Here is a 25,279-nt window from a genome sequence, read left to right on the forward strand (position 1 = left end):
GCTCGGTTTGTGTTCCAAAGAAGAGAGCTGTGAACCCCCCCCTGGCCTCCTTGGTGCATGTTTAAATGGGTTGCTCACACCAGGCAGCAAAAACTCACCATGCAGGCTTCAGACATGGAGTGGGAACCAGGCTGACCAAAGTGTCCCGTGGTTGCCAGTCTGGACACGAACGGTCAGGCCCGGAACACTTTACGGGCCAATCAGCTTTCCACTGACTGCATGGGGGTGGAGACAAAGCTGATTGGTTGGGCCTTACCATTCCACACTGGTCACTGCAGGATGCTATAGCTGGACAACCTCCTTGCTTGCAGATCCTCTTCCTTCCAGAGTTACTGTGGGAAGTGCTCAGGCATTGCAAAAAATCTATCCGAGCGAGACCCGAGTTCCCATTCTTGAAATCAAATGCTTCGCTAATTAGTTGGGGACCACAGACTTCACCGCTATGTTGCCTTGTGTACTATATGTTGCTTTAAGTATGTGCTCCTATGTGCTACCTGTGCCTCAATTGTGCTCCTACTGGGTAGCTGTACGTTGTCTAATGTCAGTCCTAGTATTGCATATGCTCTGTTTCAGCATTTCTTCAACTCTGTCTTGGATTCCTGCTAATGCTATGGCTTGTTTATGGAAATGTCCTCGATACTTACTGTACTTACCTCGCACTGTGTAATCCTCCTTGAGTCTCAGCGAGAAAGGTAGACTAGAAATGACATAAACAAACAAACAAATAAATAAGTAAATGAATTTCCTGAGCAAGATTTGGATCCAGTAGCACCTTAAGACTAAGTAGATATCCAGAGTATGAGCTTCCGCGTCAAAGCTCCCTTTATCTGATGAAGGGAGCTTTAACTCTCAAAAATCCATACCTTGGAAATCTAGTTGATCTTTAAAGTGCTACTGGACCCGAATCCTGCCCTTCTGCTACAGACCAACACGGCTACCCACCTGAAACTATCTTGAAATCTCCTGTCTTCCTTCTGAAAGCTGATGTAGCACAGTGGCTAAGAGAGCGAACTTGGCTATGAGCTGGTTTACTCTCATGGGAACTCAATAGGGCTGCATCCGCACGGCAAGATTCTCCGTTGTGCATTCATTGCAGAGACAGTCACAAGAGCGTCCACTTGAGAATTTTCTGTACACTTTTCGCCATCAGCTGCCATTTCCATGTTTTTTCCCCCCACCGCCCCACCAGAGGGCTCTTAAAAAATGGGTACTAATTAACGGATCTTTTTTTAAAGCCCTCAAAATGCTTTGCAATGGCATGGGAGGAAAAAAGGCAGGTGCGAAAGGTTGGGGAAGGAAAACGGTGCCAACGCCCATGGGACCTTCAGAAATGTGCACCATCTGGACAGCGTGGTAACGTGCTTGACCTGCAGTCTTTCAGAAAAGGTCATAGTAAACCAGGTTTGGGAGAGAGAGACTGTGCGGAGGAAGGGGGAAACCTGGAAAATGGATGATTAGAGGGTGACGTCATGTGGATGTCCGTAGTTTGGAAGCAAAAGTGGATAAAATCGTCTGTGCGGAAGCTGCTTAGACAAGCCATCGCCTTCGGCACCCCATCTATTACCCAAGAATGTTCGCTGGCTGCCTTATAGAGAAGTTGCAGGGTTCCCGTAATGGGAAGCAACCGAATCCGCAGTGGATTTCTCTATCTAAATAAATATAATTAATTCATGAATAAAACGAAGCCAAGGCAACTTGCGAGCACAGAGGGATATTATCTATATTAAATAGCTGAAATATTAATCAAGCGTATGCTAAGAGCAAAAGCGTCGTTTCTTTAGATTGTCAACCTTGAGAGCCTGGGAAATGATTTGGAGTCTTTGGGGTCTGCTCGGTACATCTCTGATTTCTGGTGAACCAGCTAATGATTCATGTAAAAGCTCTGTCTAGCACACCGATCTCCCACTGTGGTGCCTGCATACCTACCAAAGTTCCCCCCCCCCCCCGGCACCTACTTGTTTCCTGAGTCTTGGAGATAAACTGCAAAGAATTTTGAAAGGAATCAGCAGAGAATTTTGGGTTGTTCCTTGACAGCCAGTGGACTGTGCTGAGCTCTTCCTTGTGTGTCACAACTAGAGATGGGCACGAACTGAAATACGAACCAAAATTAAGCACAAACCAGTCTGGTTCGTGGTTCACAAACCATGGTTCATCAGATCCCATTTCTGATGAACCACCATGAACTTTTAGACTGGTTCGTTTGGTTCGTTTTTTGGTTTGTCACTTCAGACAGCCTGGTGCTAATCAATCCGTTTCCTAGGCAACAGGGGATGGACTTGCTGCAGACCTTCTGTTGCCCGGAAGTGACCTTCTTCTGGCCCGGAAGTGACCTTCTGCTGACCTGGAAGTGATGATTTTCTGACCTGGATGTGACGTTTTCACAAACCAAATGAACCGGTTCACGAACCGGGGGCAGGTTTGTGGAAGTTTGTGGTTTGTGGTTCGTGAAATTTGACAAACCACGAACCACGTGGTTCTGTTTTTTTCCGGTTCGTGCCCATCTTTAGTCACAACCTGCTCCTATTGCTGTGCCACAGACAGAGCCTTTCTTTGAGCCTGGCCAATCTCTCCCCATGGCTGCACAAAGAGCAAAGCATCCACTTCCTTTAGAAACTGAAACTAAATAGGGCCTCTTATCTAAAGCAAGGAGCCATTAAAAGCTTTACCTCCCCCCCCTCCATTTTGTGATTGGTCCTGCCCTCTGCAACAGCCCGCGATCCTTTCTAAACATTCCAGAAGTGCCCACAGTCTCAGCAAAGTTGGGGACCCCCCAGTCTAGCAATGTAAATTTATCAAAATGAACTGTGTTAAGGTCTTGCAAGAAACTCTTAGCATAAACAGCTCAGGTTCTGCATGGTTTATTTTGAAAATTGCTAGCAGAGAACCCAAGTTGCATTTCTAGGTGCCTTTTGCTTTTCCTCTGCAAAATGGAATGTTAATTTCCGTCCTTGCTCTCTCCCCCAACCCCTTCAATTTTCTAAAGGAGGTATAGTGAGCGTTGGTGACCCCAAGAAGAAATATACAAGTTTTGAGAAGATTGGACAAGGGTGAGTATAACTATTCTCAAACTCCTCCTCCGCCTCCTCCTCCAACAAGGTAGGAAACAGAGCCCAGATTTCTTCCTCCTTTGCTAAAGTCAAGCTAAGCCGTTGCGTGATTGAATTCTCCTCCTCCTTGCTCTTGGATTAGTGACTGCATGGGTGCACACAGTTGCGGCTTCACTAGTTTTGATTTAAGAATACGTATCATCTGGTGGTTGAGTTGCTAAATATAGGTTCATGCAGGGACGGAGCACCTTGTTTGGAAGGCACAGCCCTATGCCATAATTAAAGACTCTGCAACCCCATTGCTCCCTTTCCCCATCATTGGATTTCTGTATTTGGGAAGATGCTTCTTGTTCGAGTGTTTAAACGTGTCAAAGGCTAACCATCCAGGTGTTCTCTGCACAGTAAGGAAGAAAAAGGGGGTGGGGGGGACCACACAAACTCAACCCAAACAAGCAGGGGAACAAAAGGGGTTAAATAACAACCTAAAAGTGTATATATATATATATATATATATATATATATATATATATATATATATATATATATATATATATATAAAATATTTAAAATTATTTATTATAGATGTGCACCAATGTGAATAAAAACAAGTTTAAAACATAAGGCCTGAATGGCAGGCTACATATACTAAAACTGGCAGGCTACATATACTAAAACTTGCTAAAACATCTCAAGATACAGATGATGGTACAGTGCAATGACCAACACAAATAGACCAAGGTACAGTACAAAACTGACCAGACGCGTTTCGGCCCTAAGGCCTCCCTCAGTGGTCAATTGTAAACAATTTATGATCAAACACACCCACACATGGGTGCGAACCAATCATGCAATGCTCCCGGTGTTTTATCTAGAGCTGTAACAAAAGAAGAAGGGGGGAGGAAATTTTTTTAATGTAATATAGTCCATTCTAAAGTGCTAGAAATATTCTAGGTAAAATACTGGATCAAAATTTACCTCTAGTATTGTGTGATAAACTGCAAATATTGCAGTAGACCCAGGACTGCATTCACACAATGCTCTTCATTTATTGTTGCACTCTAAAGAGAAAATGTATCAAATTATAAAATTATTCCCTAACATGCTCTTAATTACCCCCCTAGGTTCTCCAAATCCAACACACACACACACACACACACACCCCTCTTTATGTTGTTACTTAACCCCTTTTGTTCCCCCGTTCTCTGCACAGTGCCTACACAGGGATGGTTGTCTGGCATAATCGCACTGATTTTTTAAGGAATTTAGGCTGAGATCCTGTTGGAAATACAAGCCTGCAGCTTTTCTTTTTTTATATATAAGAATTAGGAGTAAGTACCAATTTTCTCTGTGAAAAGTTATACATGCTACAAATTATAACCTAACTTCAAATTTACCTTTACCATCAATAATATATCTCAACCCCAAATTAGCTCCAAGTGATTAGATCTTTCTTCCCTTGTTGGCACTTGGGTCATACAGACCAACAGTTCATGGATATCAAAAGCTAGTTTTGTCATGCAGCCAACTATTCCGGTAAATAGGTCTACCTACTGATAATCCCGCAGGGAGGTAAGGAGGTTGGACCACAGCCAGTGGCAAATGTAACACGATAAACCATCAAAGGGAATGGAGACGCCTCTGTCAAGTGTAATGAGCTGCACAGAGTTCCATCCAGAGAAAGTGGAATGTGTTAGAACTCAAAACTACACCACGTTTTCACCGTCCGCAGTCTGAATTCTTACAGCCCTTTCAGCCACTTCCTGCCTTTTCCCCTTCATTGCCTTATGCGCTCTCTATAGATCAGGCTTCGGGTAGGTGGGACTGTGGCAACTGTGTTATTCCAAGGCATTTTCCTGAGATGACGGTCCATTCGTGATGTGTAGCGTGGGGCACAGGAGCTTGCATTTCTCTCTCTGCAAAAATCCTGAGCAAAATAGAGGAAGCCGAGGATCTGGGGCAGCCACCCTGGCTGCTTTTGTCCAATTGGACCTTATTAATTGCCACCTTGGAGATTGGGTTCCCAGGTGCCCGCTTGTGGTGGGCAAACTCCCAAGGGGTTTCCCCTTTGCCTACCAATCCACCAGTGATTGGTAGGAGGTGGCAAGTCCCCAGGAGGTTGCTTGCCCCCAGCAGGCACCCCAGGAATGCATGCAGAGTGGACGCTCCCAGGGAGCACGACAACACCACTCCTGGAAGTAACACCATCGTACCAGCCGCGGGAGTGCTCCTGCGCTTCATTTGGGGCTGAATCGCTCCTGCACAGAGCACGGGAACGGTCCCGTGGCCAGCACTGTGATGTCACTTCCGGGTGTATTGTCATCCTGCAGGCACCAGAAGACCACACCATCGGCATGACGTAAGTGCCAGGTTCCCCTGCTCCGGCTGGGAGGGTATCGGGACTTGACAACCCTACTTGGAGACCCTCAATGGGGTGAAAAGGCAGTGTAGAAATGTTTAAAATAAATTAAATAAGCCGATTACAGAGTGCCTTGCTCCATCCTCTGATTTCTGCGTTCCCTGGTATTATTCAAAGGGAGTCTAGTTTATAACACACCTGAGCTTCCCATACCACCTTTCTTGTGACAAAGAGCCTGACTGTCCCTGAATCGCCTTAACTTCCTAAGGAAGCTTCTCTAGAATTCGCAGGAGCATGATCTTTGCAAGAGAACCTTCTCTCCATATGTGATGGCAGTGCAGGGCTTTCTTTCAGCGGGATCTCCCAGGATCTGAGATCCAGCACCTCTGAAAAAAGATCAAGTGACTGGTGGCCCCACCTCCCAGCGCCCAAAGACCCGTGGGCTGTCTCCCCAGGTGGAGCTTCTCCCGGGCCGCCTGCTTTCCTGGCCTCTTCCCCGGCCTTTCCCTCCCTCCTTGCCCCCCTCTTTCTTTCCTTCTTTCCTTGCTTCTTTCTTTCCCTTTCTCTTTCCATGTCTTTTCTTCTTCCCTTTCTTTACCTTCCTTCCTGAGGCGCTGCCACCACCTGGCTGGCTGAGAGGCAGGCCGGGAAGGAGAAGAAAGGAAGAGAAAGCCACCCTCCTGTTACTCTTCTCGCCGCCACCACAACACTGAGCAAGGGGCAAGAGAAGGAAGGAGGTGCACGGCTGGCTGGAGGCGGCAGCGAAGGAGTAGCTCTGTGGAGCGCTCCCCCCTCAGCCGCCCCGCAGGGAAAGGGCCCCCATCCTGCCCACCAACTTCACAGTGGTGCTGGTGGAGGCACCCGCCGAGGGGGAGAAGGAGGAGCGCCCAGGGGTGACAACCACGAGGTCACTTCTGGAAGTGATGTCACTTCCCAGAAGTGATTTCATTGTGTGTTTCTGGCGGCGCGCAAGTGTTTTGCAAGCCACGTCCTCCAGTTTGCAAGATCTGAGCAAGTCTGTTAAAGATAGAACATTCTGGAGGTCTTTCATTCGTAGGGCCACCATAGGTCAGAGACGACTTGACGGCACATAACACACATACACACGAGATAATAGAGAGATCCGCCACCGCTTTTCCCAGAAAAAAGCCGTGTGGCAGTGAATAGTATTGCCAAAGGAATCGTTGTTTGTAGGCTTGTAACTCGTTAGCTGCTGAATATCGGCATGCTGTGAGCAAGACATTTGAGATTTTTTGCACTGACTGCTATTGTAATCAGTTTCCCTTGTCTGTCCCTTTCGTTTGTTCTAGAGCTTCAGGCACAGTTTATACAGCTATGGACGTGGCTACAGGGCAGGAGGTGAGTTGTTTGAGGAGTCTCCTGCTAACACCTAAATGCCAAGACAAATAATTCTTTGAATTAATTCTTTCGGGTGTATCTGGGACGTTCCCCACGGCCACAAGCCCGGATGCATTTTTGGCCGAATGACTCGGCACAAATCTGCTGAGTCATAGCTTCCTTTGAAAACTGGGCACTGTTCCAAAGTCACGTGACTCAGTTGGACTTCCTTAAAAAACTTAGCTTTTGGCTATATCGATCCAGTGTTCTACTTGGAAGCTGTTCAACTTTGCAGCTGAGAACTCCGTTCTCTAATGGAGAAAACCTCTCCAGTTATTTCTCTTGGGCATGGTCCTATCTACAAATGTGGGCATGTGTGCAGTCTTAAGAAAATAGCTGTATTGCTGCATTTTTATATGGGTCTTGGCCTGCCTGTCTTAACACGCTTAGAAAGGTAGATGAGCACAGAACGTTTCTTTCTCACCTTATCTTCTTTGACTCAGGTGGCACAGCACCTGATAGATTACAATATAGCTCTCTTGTAATGGAGCCCTCGGGAAATTCAAAATGTGATCTGGGGAACAGGGGTTGGATCACATGTGAATGTAAGCCCCATCGATTTCCCATGACTCGATTACTTAGGCCATGTCTACACATGCAGCAGAATGGACTGGACCACTTTAGAGAGCAGCTTAGGGGGTGGGATGGGATATTTTAAAATGTTTCCCCATGTTGAAATTCCTTGTAAATAGTTTTTTTTAAAAGCAGCAGATCAGAGAGAGATGTTCCAGCCAAGCTATCCCTTCGTATGCCAGGCCAGTTTCCCAGTTACTGGGAATTATTAAGATCTAGGAACTTTGATGGAGGTAATCCCTCCCTTCCAGTCTGAAAGTGGTGCAGTCCATTCTACAACCTCAGTGCTCCGCTGCCTTATTCTCACCTTATTCTAGCCCACTGCTGTGCTCAGTGAAAACGTGGAGAGGGAGCGTGGGCACAAGTCGTCCACCTGGACATGGCTTTGCAAACTCCCCTTTGATCAGCACCAGGGCTCATTTCAAGGGGGGACATGCAGGAACGCAGTTCCGGCAGTTCCCCAAAGAGGTCACGTGTCAGGTGGCCCCGCCCACCTGACTCTCAGCCATTTAGTCCCATTTCGGCCTGGATTGGGGCCGAAACGGCCTGGATCGGGCCTCTGTCAGGTGGTGGATAACTCTCCCGCTCAGCAGTAGCCCAATCCTGACCATTTTGGGCCCCTTTTCAGCCATTTTCAGCCCCTTTTTGCCTTTTTGCCTTTTCAGCCCTTTTCAGGCCCTTCAGCCCTGAATGGCCAGGATTGGGTCCAAAACAGCCAGGATAGGTGATGTCAGGGGGTGTGGCATATGCAAATCAGTTATGCTAATGACACACTGCTGGTGATGTCAAGGGGTGTGGCATATGCTAATGAGTTATGCTAATGAGTTCCTCCAGTTCTTTTCCTCCAAAATGACCCCTGATCAGCAATGTTGAACATCACTGATTGTGGAAAGGGAGAGTTTGTGCTACCACTTCCACACGGTCATCCCTTCATACCACCAGGCAGTCACCCCAGTCACTCCCTGCCTGTGCTTTCAGTGGACGCATGTGGCTGTTGCATTGCCTGGGCTTCTGCTGAAGGCCGTTGGGTGTGGGAAAAGCCTCTACTGAAATGTACTTCATCTAAAGATGCATCCGGTGGTCTGAAAGACCCGAGATGGCTCATTTGCACAGGCCAGTGACCACTTTGATGTGGAGGTTATCAGGTGATGGAGACAGAGTTCACGCCCATGCGAACCAGCCCTTGGAGACAGAGTTAATAAACTGTGTTGGGCCTTGCTAGAATACCACCCAACGTGTCTTCAGTTTCCCCTTGCAGGAGGGGTAGAAGCGGGTGACTGGAGTGGAGTGTGAGGTGTTTGAGCCAGTTTGGTGGCAGGACTCTAATCTGGAGAGCCAGGTTTGATTCCCCACTCCTCCGTTTGAAGCCAGCTGAGTGACCTTGGGTCCGTCACAGCTCTCTCAGAGCTCTCTCAGCCCCACCCACCTCACAGGGTGATTGTCGTGAGGATAATAATAACACACTTTGTAAACCCCTCTGAGTGGGTGTTAAGTTTTCCTCAAGGGTGGTATGTAAATCGAATGTTGTTATTATTTGCAGCGAAAGACTTGGCCTTTCACTTTCCATTATCTCCCCAACATTGCCTTTGAGAAAGCTAGCCACTTAACTGTGGCCGATAGACTCTTCGGTCTGTTTTAAATGAGATGCTAGCCAGGCACAAGAACACACCCATGGGACTTCACACCCACATGGCATTCGGGGCTGCTAGTCATGCATAGCGCAGCTACACGTACATCTTGTTTCATGGAGTCCTGTGAAACTCGTAGAGATGGACTTGCCTGTCTGCGTGTCCTGAATTCGAGTTAAACTGACTATTGTTCTACCATCATTGGATGGGTGCGGGGTCAAGAGAGATGATGCTTAATGACTCGAAACTGATGGACTTTCCTCCCTGCCCCAGGAATTTTGTCTGCCCTCTTAAATCCGTTTCACCAACTGAAGGATATTTCCGCTCTGGCTTCGCTCCCATCACCTCCATATCTTCCTCCTGCAACACGGCAAATGTCTGATGGGACAATTTCTCCCCCGCCCCTAATTTTTAATTTCAGGTTGCAATCAAGCAGATGAACTTGCAGCAGCAGCCCAAAAAAGAGTTGATAATTAATGAAATCCTCGTTATGAGGGAAAACAAGAACCCTAACATTGTCAACTATCTGGATAGGTACGTGCTGCCGCTCCCAAAAAAGGGAATTCGTTTGGGGATCCTCATCTGGGATAGAGCCAGTACCACCAGAAAGATGGCTCTTTATATGCTTCTGTATAATTATTCTCATGCCCTTATATCTTGGGAAGGCTGCTAAGGGAGATCAGTAAATAAAAAGTTAGTTTGCTTTTGATACTGTCTACCTAGGTAAAAGGTAAAGGTAGTCCCCTGTGCAAGCACCAAGTCATTACTGTCCCATGGGGAGACGTCGCATCACGACATTTTCTTGGCAGACTTTTTGTTATGGGGTGGTTTGTCATTCCCTTCCCCAGTCATCTACACTTTACCCCCGGGACTCATTTTACCGACCTCGGAAGGATGGAAGGCTGAGTCAACCTTGAGCCGGCTACCTGAACCCAGCTTCCTCCAGGATCGAACTCAGTTCGTGAGCAGAGCTTCGGCTGCAGTACTGCAGCTTACCACTCTGCGCCACGGGGCTCCTCTCTTTTTACCTTTATTTGGATCTTACCGGACTGCATTTTTTTCAATGAGATGACCTGCAGCTTACCACTCTGCGTCATGGGGCTCGCCTTTTATTGTCTAGCTATCCATTTTTAATTCACTCTTCCGAATATACTGCCCTGAGCACCTTAGAGGTTCCCTCTCCGACCCTCTCTGCCATCACAACAACCCTGCAAAGTAGGTTAGGCTGAGACACTGTAACGGCCAAAGTCACCTAGTGAACTTCATAGTAAATTGGGGACTTTAACCTAAGTTTCTTAGGGCCTTCTCCAGCACTTCAACCAATACACTACATCCTGCTGGCAATAATCTTGCTTTCTGCAGGCCTTTTTTTGCACTGGAGTTATTATCGGGCAGTGTGGCATGTGTTTATTTTGTTTTTATTTATAAAAGTTCCTTTTATTAGCTGCATTCCCCCTCCAATGTCTCAGGCATTCTACAGCAAAACAAGACGAAATATATTGCAAATATAATGGAAATCAATATAATTGACAACCCGGTCCTTGCTAGTATTAAACTGAAAAGAGCACAATTTTTTTTTTAAAAAAAATCCTAAAACTAGTTCAGCCAACAGTATTAAAAATTGTTTAGCATTTTTTAAAAAGTCATTAAGTAGCAGTCAAGAAAATGATTCCAGCGCTAAGGGCACAGATTAAAATACAAATGGCACAATCTATGGAATCCTTGGACAAATAATTAAGGTTTCCACTCGGAACTGTAAAAGGCGAAGTGCAAGCAAACCACTGAAAAGATGGCATGACATACCCACCACAGCAAAGTAATACAGAGGGACCACGCATGACTATCTTAATTTTCAGTTTTAATTCACAGGCAGGTTCATGTGGGAAGCAAGTGGCCCACATTTGGTGGAATAATTTGGCAAACGTGGCTACTGTAGCCTCAGCAGCTATGAGTAATTTTGCCATCCCTAGTTGAAAGATGCAAATGAAGTATGTAGTTGTTTATTGTGCGTAATTGCGCTTCTCAAACTCCTAGAGAGGGGGCGCTGTAGCCACCTGCTAGGACTCCTGCTTGTCCTCTCTTCTCTCTTCCACTTCCCCAGCATGTGAAAACTCACCAAGTAGTTGTCTGAGTGCTTTCGATATTATCTCGGCAGCTTAAAGGACTCGTGACTTGCTTGGATTTGGATAGTCCAGGCCAGGGCTCTTTTTCTGGGAAAAGAGGTGGTGGTGGAACTCTGTGGTCGAACTCAAGACCGCACAATTACATCACTTTGGGTCAGCTGGAACAAGGGGGGAGTTTTTTAAAGTTTAAATTGACCTCGGCAAAAATGGTCACATGGCTGGTGGCCCCACCGCCTGATCTTCAGACAGAGGGGTCTTTGTGGGCACGTGGTCCAGGGACTGTGTGATGACATCACTTCCAGGAAGTGATGTCATCGTGCAAGCCTCATGCTGCCCCTGGGAACACTCCCACACTCTGCAGCAGGCTGATTTTGGCCATTTTAGGGCCAAATTGGGCCCATTTGTGGCCAAAATTGGCCCACTGCAGAGTGCGAGAGCACTGCTGGGGTGGTACAACAGGCCCTGGAGTGCTCCTGCACTCCACAGTGGGCTGATTTTGGCCTGTTTGGGCAGCATGGAGGGCAATCTAAACTCCCCTCTGTCTGGAGATCAGGGGGCGGGGCCACCAGCCATGTGACCATTTTTAAGAGGTGCTAGAACTCCATTCCACTGTGTTCCCGCTGAAAAAAAGCCCTGGTCCAGGCAAACCCAATCTCGTCAGATCTCAGAAGCTAAGCAAGGTCAGCCGTGGTTAGTAATCGGAAGGGAGACCTCCCAACGAAGACCAGGGTTGTAGAGGCAGGCCAACCACTTCTGTTAGTATCTTGCTATGAAAATTCCACCAGGGGTCGCCATAAGTCAGTGATGACTTGATGGTACTCTCCACCACCACTACTGACTTGCTTTTATTTTCATTTTACTTATTTATATATTTATGCCCCGCTTCTCCTTAGTGCGGGACCCAGACTGGAATACAAGGTTGTTCTCCCCACCTCTGTTTAATCCTCTCAACAGCAACCCTGTGAGGTAGGCAGAACTGACACTGTGTGAGTGGTCCAAGGACAACCAGAATGCTTCCATAGCATAGTCTTAAGTGCTACACTGAGCTTACAAAATGAATTCTGATTCTTTGGATGATCTCAAGATGCTCAGCTTTCCCCCAGTATTATTACTTTTCTCCTTTCATGATTCTTTTTAAAACGAGGGCAAATGTTAGAGATGACCATAAGGTCTTGGCCATGTTGCTCGTTGAGAGTTCAGGGCCATCGGAAGACCTCCTCCCCTTGCCTGTCTTCACAACATGCTGTTGTGGCTATTTCCTTTCTCCAGTGAGAAAGACGCCAAGCTGCTTTGAACATTTGCTTTCCTCCTTCCCGCAGGGACAGGAGAGGCCCCACAGATTCCATTTTGGTGCCGATTCAACCATTCTTGCAAAGGATAAATGAGCACACTGAAGTCTTTGGGATTAAAACATCTCTCCTTGGTTGTTCTTGAAGCCGTTTCCTCTGTTCTTAGCCTCAAAAGAGCCGTAAAAGGTCCCAAGTCCATCGCAGACCAACTTCCCACCCAACATGTAACTTATCACAGCAAATCTTAAGAAGCGCACAAGTACCTGGCCTCCCGTTCCTAGTTCTTGGACCAGTTCCCACGGGGCGTTTCTGCCTTCCTGAAACCAGGAACAGTCAGTGTATTATGCAGACAGATTCAGATTCTCATTTGGCCATAGAATTAAATGTCTGGCCTTGGGTCAGTTGCTTTCTCTTTGTCAGCTTAATCTGCCTTGCAGAGTTGTTGTGAGCATAAAGTAGTCTTGGAAGGATAGGATACATATGTGATTTTTCAAAATAATTATAATCCCTCATCAACATACGAAAGAGAGAGCTTGACCAGAAGCATCTCTGAATGCGATTCCACTCATTGTAATATAGTAAAGAGTCCAGTAGCACCTTTAAGACTAACCAACTTTATTGTAGCATAAGCTTTTGAGAACCACAGCTCTCTTCGTCAGATGCAACTTTATTGTAGCATAAGCTATCGAGAACCACAGCTCTCTTCGGATGCATCTGATGAAGAGAGCTGTGGTTCTTGAAAGCTTATGCTACAATAAAGTTGCATCTGACGAAGAGAGCTGTGGTTCTCGAAAGCTTATGCTACAATAAAGTTGGTTAGTCTTAAAGGTGCCACTGGACTCTTCATCAGAGTCCACTGGACTCTTCATCAGATGCATCCGAAGAGAGCTGTGGTTCTCGATAGCTTATGCTACAATAAAGTTGCATCTGACGAAGAGAGCTGTGGTTCTCAAAAGCTTATGCTACAATAAAGTTGCATCTGACGAAGAGAGCTGTGGTTCTCAAAAGCTTATGCTACAATAAAGTTGCATCTGACGAAGAGAGCTGTGGTTCTCAAAAGCTTATGCTACAATAAAGTTGCATCTGACGAAGAGAGCTGTGGTTCTCAAAAGCTTATGCTACAATAAAGTTGCATCTGACGAAGAGAGCTGTGGTTCTCAAAAGCTTATGCTACAATAAAGTTGCATCTGACGAAGAGAGCTGTGGTTCTCAAAAGCTTATGCTACAATAAAGTTGGTTAGTCTTAAAGGTGCTACTGGACTCTAGTAATGGCTACTGTTTTGCCACAACAGACTAACACAGCTACTCCTTTCAATCTATGACTCATTGCAATCCTAGTGGAGTTGCACAAGGCAGGTCTGCATTTCCACTTGTTGTTAAGGGTCAGTCCTGGTGACCGACAGTTACAGGAATTCAGTGGATGTTGGGGAAGATTGGGGCTACCTCTTAAGACCACTTTGGACACCAAAACAGCCTCTCTAGCATTGCCCTGTCTGGTGATTCCCTTGTGGTGGTGAAGTCGTTTCCATCCACAAAATTCACCCTTATCCTGGGTGTAGCACGTGTCCTCTGCTGCTGTGGATATTTCCCATAACAGTCCTGTGGGGATGTTCAAGGGGGAGGCAGGAGTCATTCCACCTTTGACATTTTTCTGCACAGACAGCAGATCTTTGTTGTGAGTAAACTCCCATCCTGCCGAATCCCTTTATTTGTCACTGCCCTGCTACTTCTGCATCAACCTTGAAACACATTTTTTAGAAATTGTCTGTGTAGACGATAGCTTCCTCTGCTGCTGTTTTTTCAGGAGTTCAGCTTGCCGTATGTGAGGCTCTCCTTGGTCGAACAGGAATTTGAATTCTTGATTCTTTAATGTTCACTGTTGTCCATTGCTGCACACTGGCTGTTTGTGCTCCTGGCTTGCTCCGTTATTAAAAATAGCTCCACTCTCAAATTTGGCAGTGGGCAGGTTTGGCTAAAGAAACATACAATTAACCTTCTGTTGTTTTTCTGGCTTCCCACAGTTACCTTGTGGGAGACGAATTGTGGGTAGTCATGGAATATTTGGCAGGCGGCTCTCTGACAGACGTGGTGACGGAGACCTGCATGGATGAAGGGCAGATAGCAGCCGTGTGCCGAGAGGTAAGGGGGCCTGTTTGAATCCCATTTCCCTTTGGGATGAGCACTTTACTGATGGCTGGGTGTGTGCTTTGAGGAGATCTAACGTGAGACATTGAGAGACGGTTTGGATGTAATGCCAATTCCTTAATTCGGCATTATATAAACAAACCCTGAGCTTGTATGCACTCCCCCCACACTCCATCAATGACTTTGGTGCAAGTCATATCAAAACTGTATATATAAATGAGATTAATATGTCACATCTTATATAAACCATTATGTATAGACAATTTCTATGTATTCATTAATGTACAGTTAGAGAATCACTGTGCATAGAATTGCCCCTCTATGTTCATTCAGACAGCAAATCATACAATAATTCCAGAAAAAAATTATATACAATACATACATTGACTCAATAATCAGTTCAAATTCCAAACTGGAAAATTGCCAAAAGTGTCTCCTAGGAGAAAAGTCCAATTGATTGGATCCACCCTGAAAGTCGTCGGCATCCAATATTCTTGACTATAAATATTACGTTCCCTGAATGATCCAGTGATTTTCACAAGTTAGCATAGACAGATTTTCACAAATTAGCTTAGATGTGCTAAGTGACTTTCACAACCTTAGATAGACAGCTGACGAAGAACCGGGTTTGGAAGCTCCGTTTGGATTTTTCTTTGTCAGAGCCAAGACCATTGAAAGCATTCTTCTTCTCCCAGATTTCCTACAAATAGACTCTTATCTCAGTTAGCCAGCAAAGACATTTTGTATTGGTCCACGCTCCAGCATTGCAAACCACCGTTTGTTGGTGGTTCGCAGGCCTGGCAGGCAGAGGAGATATGCAAATAGACCAGTGAGTTCTAGTTTGTGCCGAAGCAAAAGCCACTAACTGACTCTAAATGTGCATGGTGTGGGCGCATGATGCGCATTCATGTGGCATAGAACCATGGATTTGGCACTGCAACCTGGACCTTGTCCTATGATCTCTGGAGTTCTATGTAGCATGAATTTTCTGAAAAAAAGGAAGGCGTTCTGTTTGGGGCAGTGGAAGGAGATTTGACTCCAAGCAAAGCTTTATTCTTCTTCCTGGTTGAATTGATACATGTATATCATGTATGCACGCATATTTTCCTTTTGCTTTTGCTACTCATCAGAGGTTTTTCAGGGCTCTGCAGCTTCAATCCCCAGCTGCGCTATGCTTTGGCTTCCAGAGTGTCAGTTCTCATACCTCCCAGCTGGTCTTTGCACCCATGAAGGGCTAGAAACTTGTTCTTTTTTAAAAAAAAATACTAAAGTTGAGATTCTAAGGCAGGGGTGGCCAAACTTGCTTAATGTAAGAGCCACATAGAATAAATGTCAGATGTTTGAGAGTCACAAGACATGATGCATTGAAGTGACTTCTGAGGAAGAGGCGAGTTTGGGGGAGTGTCCTGAAAGTGACATCACAGGAAGGGGTGGGGGTTCGGTGCAGTATGCTGGAAGTGACATCATCAGAAGTGGTGGAGCTTGGGAAGAGCCATCACCTGACCTTTGACTTGGAAGTGACATCACGAAAGTGATGTCACATCCTTGCTAGGCTTTACTTCCAAAGTCCCCAAGTATTTTCTGAGTCAGACCTGGCAACCCTAACATTTTTATTGAAAATATGAACGACATGGAAAGAAAGAAGGAAGGAAGGAAAAGAGGGGAAAGGGAGGGAAAGACATGGAAGGAAAGAAGGGAAGGGAGGGAAATAAACTAAACTAAAATAAAGAATTTTTTCCAAAACTTAGCAGTGGAGACAGTTTGCAAATGAATGAACGTTGTTTCTAAATTACTTCATCTCCTTCCCACCCCTCAAAAGCTTTACCTGCTTTCTTGATGCATAATTCAAATTTTAAAAGCGAGTCTGCTCTGCCAGGAATAAAAGGCCCATCTTAAGAGCAATCTCTAATTGCTATAGGCTTTTTAAAATTAATGGTTTGCAGGTACCTGAAATATCATATCTTTCAGTGTCATATGAATATCTGTGTCTCCTCATTATCGCTGCCTGTATCATTTGGCTCATAAGTGCCTACTCATGGAGATAATAGTTAGTATAAAAATAGATTTATTTATTGCCGCTGGAAAATGAATAGGCTTTTTTTAAAAAACCCTACTTTGCTCTTTTCCCTTTTTCTGTGCTAAGGTTTAAAGGCCACCTAAAAATGTAGGAAGTAGAATGCTGGTTATAACTGTTTATTACAGAGGTTCTCAAACTGTGGGCCATGACTCCATTGCAGGGGCGTCGCAAGGCCAAGAGGAAGGAGTGAAACAGGGTGAACTCAAGGGAGGTTGGATGGCAAAGTCCCCCTGCGTAATGTGTAAACTGGCTATGAAATACAGCCTGTCACTTAGTAATGCTGTGTGTATATATTAGTACTAAACATGAAAAATAAAATATGCGCTTGTTCATTGCTGACTGATGTGAGATCCCTGCATTTTTTCTTGGAGAGGGGGAAAACAGTATGGAAGAATTGTCGATAAGTGGATCTCAGAAAGTACATTAAGTTTAGAAGAGTGTCCCTGGGAATTGAATCCTACCTTGGCCTTACACTGCTGTTTTCTCTTTGTCAAAGCATTTTTCTCCTGGCTCATCTTCTCTGACAACAGAAGTGAGCCAGGTTTGGGGAATGGGGGGGGGGGGAAACGAGGTAAAATTTGATTCCCTTGCTTGCCTACTATATTTTTTAAAGACTCCTCTATTTTTAGAAAAGAGTCCAGTAGCACCTTTAAGACTAACCAACTTTACTGTAGCATAAGCTTCCGAGAATCACAGCTCTCTTCGTCAGATGCATCAGACTACAGACTAACACGGCTAACTCCTCTGGATCCTCTATTTTTGTTTTAGATATGATTAAACACACACAGATATGAATAAACACACACAGGCTCCACCCTTTCCCTTATTTAACCCAAGTATTAGCCAATTAATCAGTCCATTTGTATGATGATCACCCTACGAAGACCCATTAGTTTAATAATATTAATTGCCCTGTGTTGGGTTTTCTCCACAGTGTCTTCAGGCTTTGGAGTTCCTCCATTCCAACCAAGTCATCCACCGGGACATCAAGAGCGACAACATCCTGCTGGGGATGGACGGCTCCGTCAAACTAAGTACGGGGCTGGGGCTGGCTGGGGAGAACGGGACGTGGATTGGAAAGGACCGGGCATCCCTCAGAACCACATCCGTGCCCCAATTCCCCCCTTTCCAAATCATAGTAGGCTGCAAGCAGAGACCGAGTGCAAGCAAAGTGTTCCCAGTATATCACTCAAGCAAATGAGCCAAGCTGTATTCTTAAATGAAGGTGCCCTCTTCCGTCCCACCTCGAATCACTAGCTAACTGGATTTCCTCCTGGGAAACAGTTTCCCACCCATATCTGTCCGTCTGTCTATCTGGTGGGTGGGTAGGTGGTAGATGATGGGTGGGCGGACGGGCGGACGGACAGATGGGCGGACGGGTGGAAAGATAGATAGGAGAAATGAGCACAGGTGCTTCACCCAGTCGCCTAACCTACCCCAATAACTACTTTTTATCACCTGTTGACTTTTTTAACCCCTTACTAAATGGTCCTGGGATCTACCATGCTGGGCTGACCAGGCATCCAGTTTGGCAACACCAGAACAACCAGCAAGATCTAGCAGAGAACATTTGGGTTATTCGTGGGATGTTGGGGTTGAAATCTGCACTCACCCTTATCCCTCAGCCTCAGTTTCCCATCTTTTCAATGGGAGGAAATAGCGGTCTTTTTTGCACAGTTTATTTATTTATTTATTTATTTATTTATTTATTTATTTATTTATTTATATCATATTTGTATTCCGCCCTCCCTGCAAGCAGGCTCAGGGTGGATAACAACATTAAGAGAGCCAGTTTGGTGTAGTGGTTAAGAGCGGCAGGACTCTAATCTGGAGAGCCAGGTTTGATTCCCCACTCCTCCACTTGAAGCCAGCTGGGTGACCCTGGGCCAGACACAGCTCTGTCAGAGCTCTTTCAGCCCTACCCACCTCACAGGGTGTTTTGTTGTGGGGATAATAGTAACATACTTTGTTAACCGCTCTGAGTGGACATTAAGATGTCCAGAAGGGTGGTATATAAATCAAATATTATTATTATTATTAAGAACATTTAAAACATTCCATATTAAAACATTTAAAAACATCATACAAAAATATCATACAAAAATAGTTCTTGCACAAGGATGAACAAGCCAAAACTCATACATTTCTGTGAGCAGGCAAAGAGAGATAAAAAAGACTGATGATGTTGTCTCTCATATGATCCCTGTTGCATCTGTTACGCCTCATTCCTCCAGCGGATAGCTCAGTATGAATTAATATGATTGCTTTTCGCAGCGAACTCTTTAAATCTTTCTTTTCTTTTTATTTAGCAATCTGATGACTCGACACAGTCTTGGAGAGAACCAGTCTCACAAATACCACCCTCTTACGAATACACTCCACATGCTAAAAGAAAAAAATACAGTTTTGGAGAAATGTACTGTTTGATTTTTAGGTGACGATATCTGGGCTCATGCATTTGTAGAGCAGAGATGGGCACGAACCACCAAAAAACCGAACCGTGAGGTTCGTGTGTTTTCACGAACCAGGAACCATGAACTGGCACGAACTGGGACAAGTTTACGAACTAGTTCGTGGGGTTTAAATGACCCTTTCTAGGCGCTTAGCAGTGGCAGGGAAAGGGGCATTTGACAATTAAAAAGGGCCCTCTCCTGCCTTGCAAGCGGCAGGGCCCTTTAAACTTTTTTGTGGGTCGTAATTCGATTTGTGCCCATCTCTAATGTAGAGGCACGTTTGAAAAAAAAGGAGGAGGAATTCTGCTAGGGGAAATGCTACTAGGGCCTAATCCGCTGTACAAGCCAAGGCAAAGAGAACTGCTGTCTTGCTTTATTTATGAGTGTATAAATCTGATGTATATCAGCCAGCCCAGTGGTCTACCACTTTAGCTTCTAGTCTGCCTGGCAGAAATGGCAGAGAGAGAAGTATTCCCTAGCACTTACCATCCAGGATCTTTTCAGCTAGAGATGCTGGGGATTGAACTGGAAACCCTTTGCATAGAAGACAGGTGCTCTGTTACGGAGCTGCCCCTCCAAACGAGCAGCTGATGTGCCAAAGGGGCCGTTCAGACCTTGGTGTATATTTGAATCCTTTGCTTGCATCTGGACTGGAGTGGCAGTGAGGTAGCGGGTAAAGCCAGTGTTGGGGTTCTTCATTTCCAATAGGAGTCGTATTTTGAACTGTTAGCCATGGGATCGTGGGGATTTCTCAACAGTGCCCGGGGATCTATTCCTCTCTCCCCTCCATCCTCATTTGAGTCTGTTCTGAGAGGGGAAAACACCCATTTGCTTTTCCTTCTTTTCCCAGCCGATTTTGGTTTCTGCGCACAAATCACTCCGGAGCAGAGCAAGCGCAGCACAATGGTGGGGACGCCATATTGGATGGCTCCCGAGGTGGTAACCAGGAAAGCGTATGGACCAAAAGTGGACATCTGGTCTCTGGGGATAATGGCTATCGAAATGATAGAAGGGGAGCCGCCGTACCTCAACGAGAACCCCCTGAGGGTAAGCTTCTTTTCATCCCACCCTTCTGCCCAGGGGTGTGTTGTACCCAAATTGTGTTTTTCTCATTAGTCCAAATAAAATAGCGCACAGGATCCAGGGATTGGGAAGCAAAAATGGACCTGGAGGGAAAAAACTTCCAAGTGGCCCCCTTTCATGATTCTGGTTAGGTTTAAGGGCAGAGCCTACTAGGTCAGAGGGCAGCTAGGGTTGCCAACCTTCAAGTGGGGCCTGGTGTTCTCCTGGAATTACAACATTTCCAGTCCACAGAGATCAGCTGCCCTGGAGAAAATAGATGCCTTGGAGGGTGGACTGTATGGCATTAGACCCAGCTGAAGTTTCTCCTGTCCCTGAACCCTGCCCTCCCCAGGAAATTCCCATGGGACAGGGGAAAAACTTTTTAAAAACTGGCACCACTACGACGATGTCACTTCCAGGAGAAACCCAAAGCAGCAGTGGGTAGCTCTAGGACTCACCAGAAATCATAGTGTTTCTTCCGATTCCTAGAACCACACACTGTCACTTCCCAGCTGAGGTTTCTCCTGTCCCTGAACCCTGCCCTTCCCATGAAATTCCCATGGGACAGGGGAAAAACTTTTTAAAAACTGGCACCACTATGACAATGTCACTTCCAAGGGAAACCCAAAGTAACAGTGAGTAGTAGGGGTGTGCAATTTCGGTTTCCAATTCGGGAAAAACACCCAAAGCGGATCTGATTTGTAAAGATTCAGGATTTCTGAATCGGGCCTGGCATGCTGGCCCCAATTAGGAAATGCCAAATCAAAGCTTCCCAAAGCGATTTGGGTGGCTTCCGGAAGGTTCGGGGGGGGGTTCAAACCCCACAGCTGGCTTCAGCTGGCCCACGGGGGGAATTCCCAGCTGAACCCAGGAAGGGCCCTTACCTGCCACGTGCGAGCAGCATGGAAAGGGCCCTTTAAATTTCAGCTGGCCCATGGGGGGGAATTCTCACCCCCTTGCGGGCCAGTTCAAGCCGGGAAGGGCCCTTTCTTGCCGCTTCTGAGCTGCAGGGAAAGGGCCCTTTAAACTTCATCTGGCCCGCAGGGGGGAATCCCCCCCGCGGGGCAGCTCAAGCCGCAAAGGGTGTTTCCAACAATTCCTAGAACCACCCACCATCACTTTGTCATGTGGGCAACAGTGCCCCTCACAGTGTTCCCACCACCAGCAGTTGCCAAGCTCTGCCTGGCAACCATACCCCTCTTTGAATATGGGAATCACAGTCCTCTCCAAGAACTTGACCTACCTGGCCAGCCTTGGATCTGAAGTAAATAAATCACCCCCGTCTTGTCAGCATTCAGTTTCAACTTATTCACTTTTAGCCATTTAACCACAGCAGCTGAGCACTGGCTCAGGACTGCCACAGCAGTTCCAGGTTGTCTGGACAAGGAAGGATTAAGCTGGTGGTTAGGATTTCAGGCTCATTCCTATTCTGAATAAATTGTATTCCCCCCCTGTGACGTGTGCATGGAGCTTCTGTGACTTACAGTGCAATCCTAAACAAAGTTAATCCAGTCTAAGCCTATTAATTTCAATGGACTTAGACTGGAGTCTATGATGAAGTCTATTTTTATGCTGTTTCCCTCCCTTTAGGCTTTATATCTCATTGCTACCAATGGCACCCCAGAGCTGCAGAATCCAGAAAAGCTTTCACCCATATTTAGAGACTTCCTTAATCGCTGCCTTGAGATGGATGTGGAGAAGCGGGGCTCTGCTAATGAGCTCCTCCAGGTAATGCTTCGACTTAGGTGAAAAAGCACACGTGGCAAAGAACGAGGCTGCTTGAATTTTGCTCTAAAAATACCAAAACATCTGCTGTTGGAATATGTTGCACGAACTTGCATCTGTTCACACAATGCCATGAGGCCGATTTGTGTTTTTTATATATAATACACACACACTCACATAGAAGCGGAGAGAGAACGGCAGTTTTCATTTATTAATTGTGCTGGAATGCTGCATACAACAGAGGAGTGCACACACAGCAAAGAATCATAGGGTTGAAAGAGACCTTCAGGGTCATCTAGTCCAACCCCCTGCACAATGCAGGAAATTCACAACTACCTTCCCCCCACCACATACACACCCAGTAACTCTTGCTCCAGGCCCAGAAGATGTCAAAACACCACCAGGATCCCTGTCCAAACTGGCCTGGGGAAAATTACTACCTGACCCCAAGTGGCGATTAGCATTACCCTGGGGATGTAAGAAGGGGCCACGAGAACTAAGCACTGATGTAACCCTTCCTGCCCTCCCTCTCTTGATCTGTTATATACAATGTGATGCTATGCGATGCGATACTATATACTATACTATACTATACTATACTATACTATACTATACTATACTATACTATACTATACTATACTATACTATACTATACTATACTATACTATACTATACTATACTATACTATTTATGTGTGTATCTGTCTGTTTAGATTGGTCAATTGCTTGATCCATGGAATCGACCAGGACTCATTTTCCAGCAGTTCTCCAAAGAGGTCACATGTCACGTGGCCCCGCCCACCTGACTCTCGGCCATTTTGGGCCTGTTTCAGCCTGGATTGGGGCAAAACAGCCCGGATCGGGCCTCTGACAGGTGGTGGATCACTCTCCTACTCAGCAGCGGCCCGATCCTGACCATTTTGAGCCCCTTTTCAGCCATTTTCAGCCCCTTTTTGCCATTTTGGGCCCAATTTCAGCCCTGAATGGCCAGGATTGGGTCCAAAAAAGCCAGGATAGATGATGTCAGGGGTGTGTGGCATAAGCAAATCAGTTATGCTAATGACATACTTCTGGTGATGGCAAGGGGTGTGACATATGCTAATGAGCTATGCTAATGAGTTATGCTAATGAGTTCCTCCAGCTCTTTTTCTACAAAATGACCCCTGGAATCGCCGGGTCTCTACACACACACACACACACACAAATATATATGTATGTACGTTCTCACAGATACAAATGCAAATAAGTTTTTCTGAAATAGTGGGACAGAAAGGTGGTTTTGTTGCTTCCAATTTTAAAAATAATCCATTTGAGGGCTAAAAGAGCTCAAACATTTATTTATTTAGAAAACCTGTACCCCACCTTTCTGCCCTCATCAGGGCTGCCTAAGGTGGCTAACTGATTAAAAATGTACATAATAAAAACACAGAGCAAGAATTTGAACCTTAGATGTTTGGGATCGTAGTCTCATATGCTAGAGATTCCTCTTCTTACAGGGAATCCAGTTGCATTTGTAACTTCCTGACTTAGAGGAAAGACCCACTCCTGTTTGTCTTGACAATTGACTTGTCAATTCCAGTCCAGGCGCAGCCTCCCAATAAATGCATTAGAAAGGTAGTGGACCAGCCAAGACAATTAGCAACTTTGAACCCTACTGAAGGAAAGTTAGCCTATTCTCTTGTTTGCAATTCACATCGCTTCACTGGGTGTGTGTCGACTGGAAAAAGAGTATTCCATCCCTAAAACTTCTCTCCTACCTCTTCTAGCACCAGTTCCTGAAAATTGCCAAGCCGCTGTCCAGCCTCACGCCCCTGATCGTCGCTGCTAAAGAGGCTGCAAAGAACAACCATTGAAATCACCATGTAGCCACAGGGATCGTGCCAAGCCATTTAAATACCCTTTTTAAGAAAGACATCTGTTTCAAAGAGCTCGACTGTTGTGACTTCTACTGTACTGAAAGACTTCTAATCCTGCAAGAACAGGATGGTGCAAATAATTTGTATTGCATGTCAGAAAGTGCACAGGTGACTTAACTTTAAACCTGTGCCTTAAGAACAGGAAAGAGTCTATTTGTACATTTCTAATGGGTCGTTACGGGAGTACATAATCCTAAACAACGTGACAACAAGCCACGTTTTTTCCCTTTTATTGTAGGGATTTAAGAAAGGGGATTAAAAAATTACATAGAGCCTTTTAGACTGTTCGTTCCTGAATTAAATTAAATCTTGCTTTGCCTGTACTTCCTGTACCTCCATTCAGCAGCCTTGTTCTTAGACGACCGAGAGGCCCTGGTACAGTTTGGATTACTTGAAAGTTAGATCCGACAAGGATGCACCAAGGCAGCTTTTATATGATCCTAAGGAAAACATGCATCAACCAAGTTTTCCTCTGCACGCCCCTCAAATATTTGGACGAGTGTGTGCATGCCCCAGAGAAGACACTGAAATAGTTAGAATGAGCCATCCTCCAACTAACAGAGAATTACATCGATCGCCGTGCTGTTTCGGGAGGGCTTTTTGTGAAGCGAATTGCCCGCTTGATTAAATGCTTGTTGCTGTTTCGACCGCTCTACAGTCGTCTGTTCTTTCGGCGAAAGAATCTCTAGCAATAATTCACAAGGATGCTTATCAGAGGGAAACTTTCTGGGTGCGAAAGGACAGTAGTCTAAGGGTTAACCCTCTATCAGCTGTGTTTAATATCTAACTGTGGGTTTTTTTCTGGAGTAATAACATCTTTCTCATTTGCATCTGTTTCATCTGTATACTGTAAGTCAGGAATGGCCAGCTGGTGGCTATGAACTGGATCTGGCCATGCCAAATTTTAATAAAAATGTGGTTAAAAAGTGTTTGCTTGCAAAGTATCTTTCTTCCCCCCCCCCCAAACAGAAGAGACACTTTAATGTTGTGCCTCTTGTACAGCTTTGTTTGGTAAAATGTCCTGGCCAGCAGCTACTTCTAGTAGCAAATGCCACGTGGTGTGTATTTCTTTGCTGTCTTTCCCTCCCACAAGGAACTGTGAAGCCCTGGCTGCTAACTGCGTCTGATGGAGCAAGCCTGTACAACTTGTGACCCTCTAAGCCCATTGCAGCCCCTGTCTATTCCCTTCCTCAGATGTTCTCACTGTCACAGTTTCGAAAACAGTAGGTATGTTGGCCCCCTGGGGCCACCATACCTACCGTTTTCTGGCTGCCTTTTATGTCCTTTTGGTCCCCAAGTTATACAAGCTTGTTGTGGCTCCTAAATGTCATCTGTTGGACCAGACACTTTCTGGCCTGCAGAACTTGATTCTAGAGCACACCGCAGCCCCCAGCATGCAGAGGTGGGCCATTCTTGCTGAATCCAGTTTTCTTCTGCTCCCTGTGGATTTCCATAGAGTGGATTGACTGCCTCACATGGAATAGAGGA

The 25,279-nt window shown here is 45.7% G+C and overlaps 1 protein-coding gene across 3 annotated transcripts in view; it reads left to right on the top strand.

The window, feature by feature from the left end:
• PAK1 (p21 (RAC1) activated kinase 1) overlaps positions 1-24,711 on the top strand; it is a 142,481-nt gene extending 117,770 nt beyond the window's left edge. For all 3 annotated transcript variants that reach the window (XM_054974076.1, XM_054974075.1, XM_054974074.1), the window contains 8 exons: positions 2,984-3,047; positions 6,714-6,762; positions 9,424-9,536; positions 14,436-14,553; positions 17,571-17,670; positions 19,940-20,136; positions 21,742-21,879; positions 23,642-24,711. In XM_054974076.1, the coding sequence (XP_054830051.1) occupies positions 2,984-3,047; positions 6,714-6,762; positions 9,424-9,536; positions 14,436-14,553; positions 17,571-17,670; positions 19,940-20,136; positions 21,742-21,879; positions 23,642-23,728 (866 nt within the window). In that variant the 3' untranslated portion in view covers positions 23,729-24,711. The remainder of the gene's footprint in view (positions 1-2,983; positions 3,048-6,713; positions 6,763-9,423; positions 9,537-14,435; positions 14,554-17,570; positions 17,671-19,939; positions 20,137-21,741; positions 21,880-23,641) is intronic.
• The last annotated feature ends 568 nt before the right edge of the window (positions 24,712-25,279 follow it).

The sequence above is a fragment of the Eublepharis macularius genome, chromosome 3 (assembly GCF_028583425.1).
Source record: "Eublepharis macularius isolate TG4126 chromosome 3, MPM_Emac_v1.0, whole genome shotgun sequence".
NCBI lineage: Eukaryota > Metazoa > Chordata > Lepidosauria > Squamata > Eublepharidae > Eublepharis > Eublepharis macularius.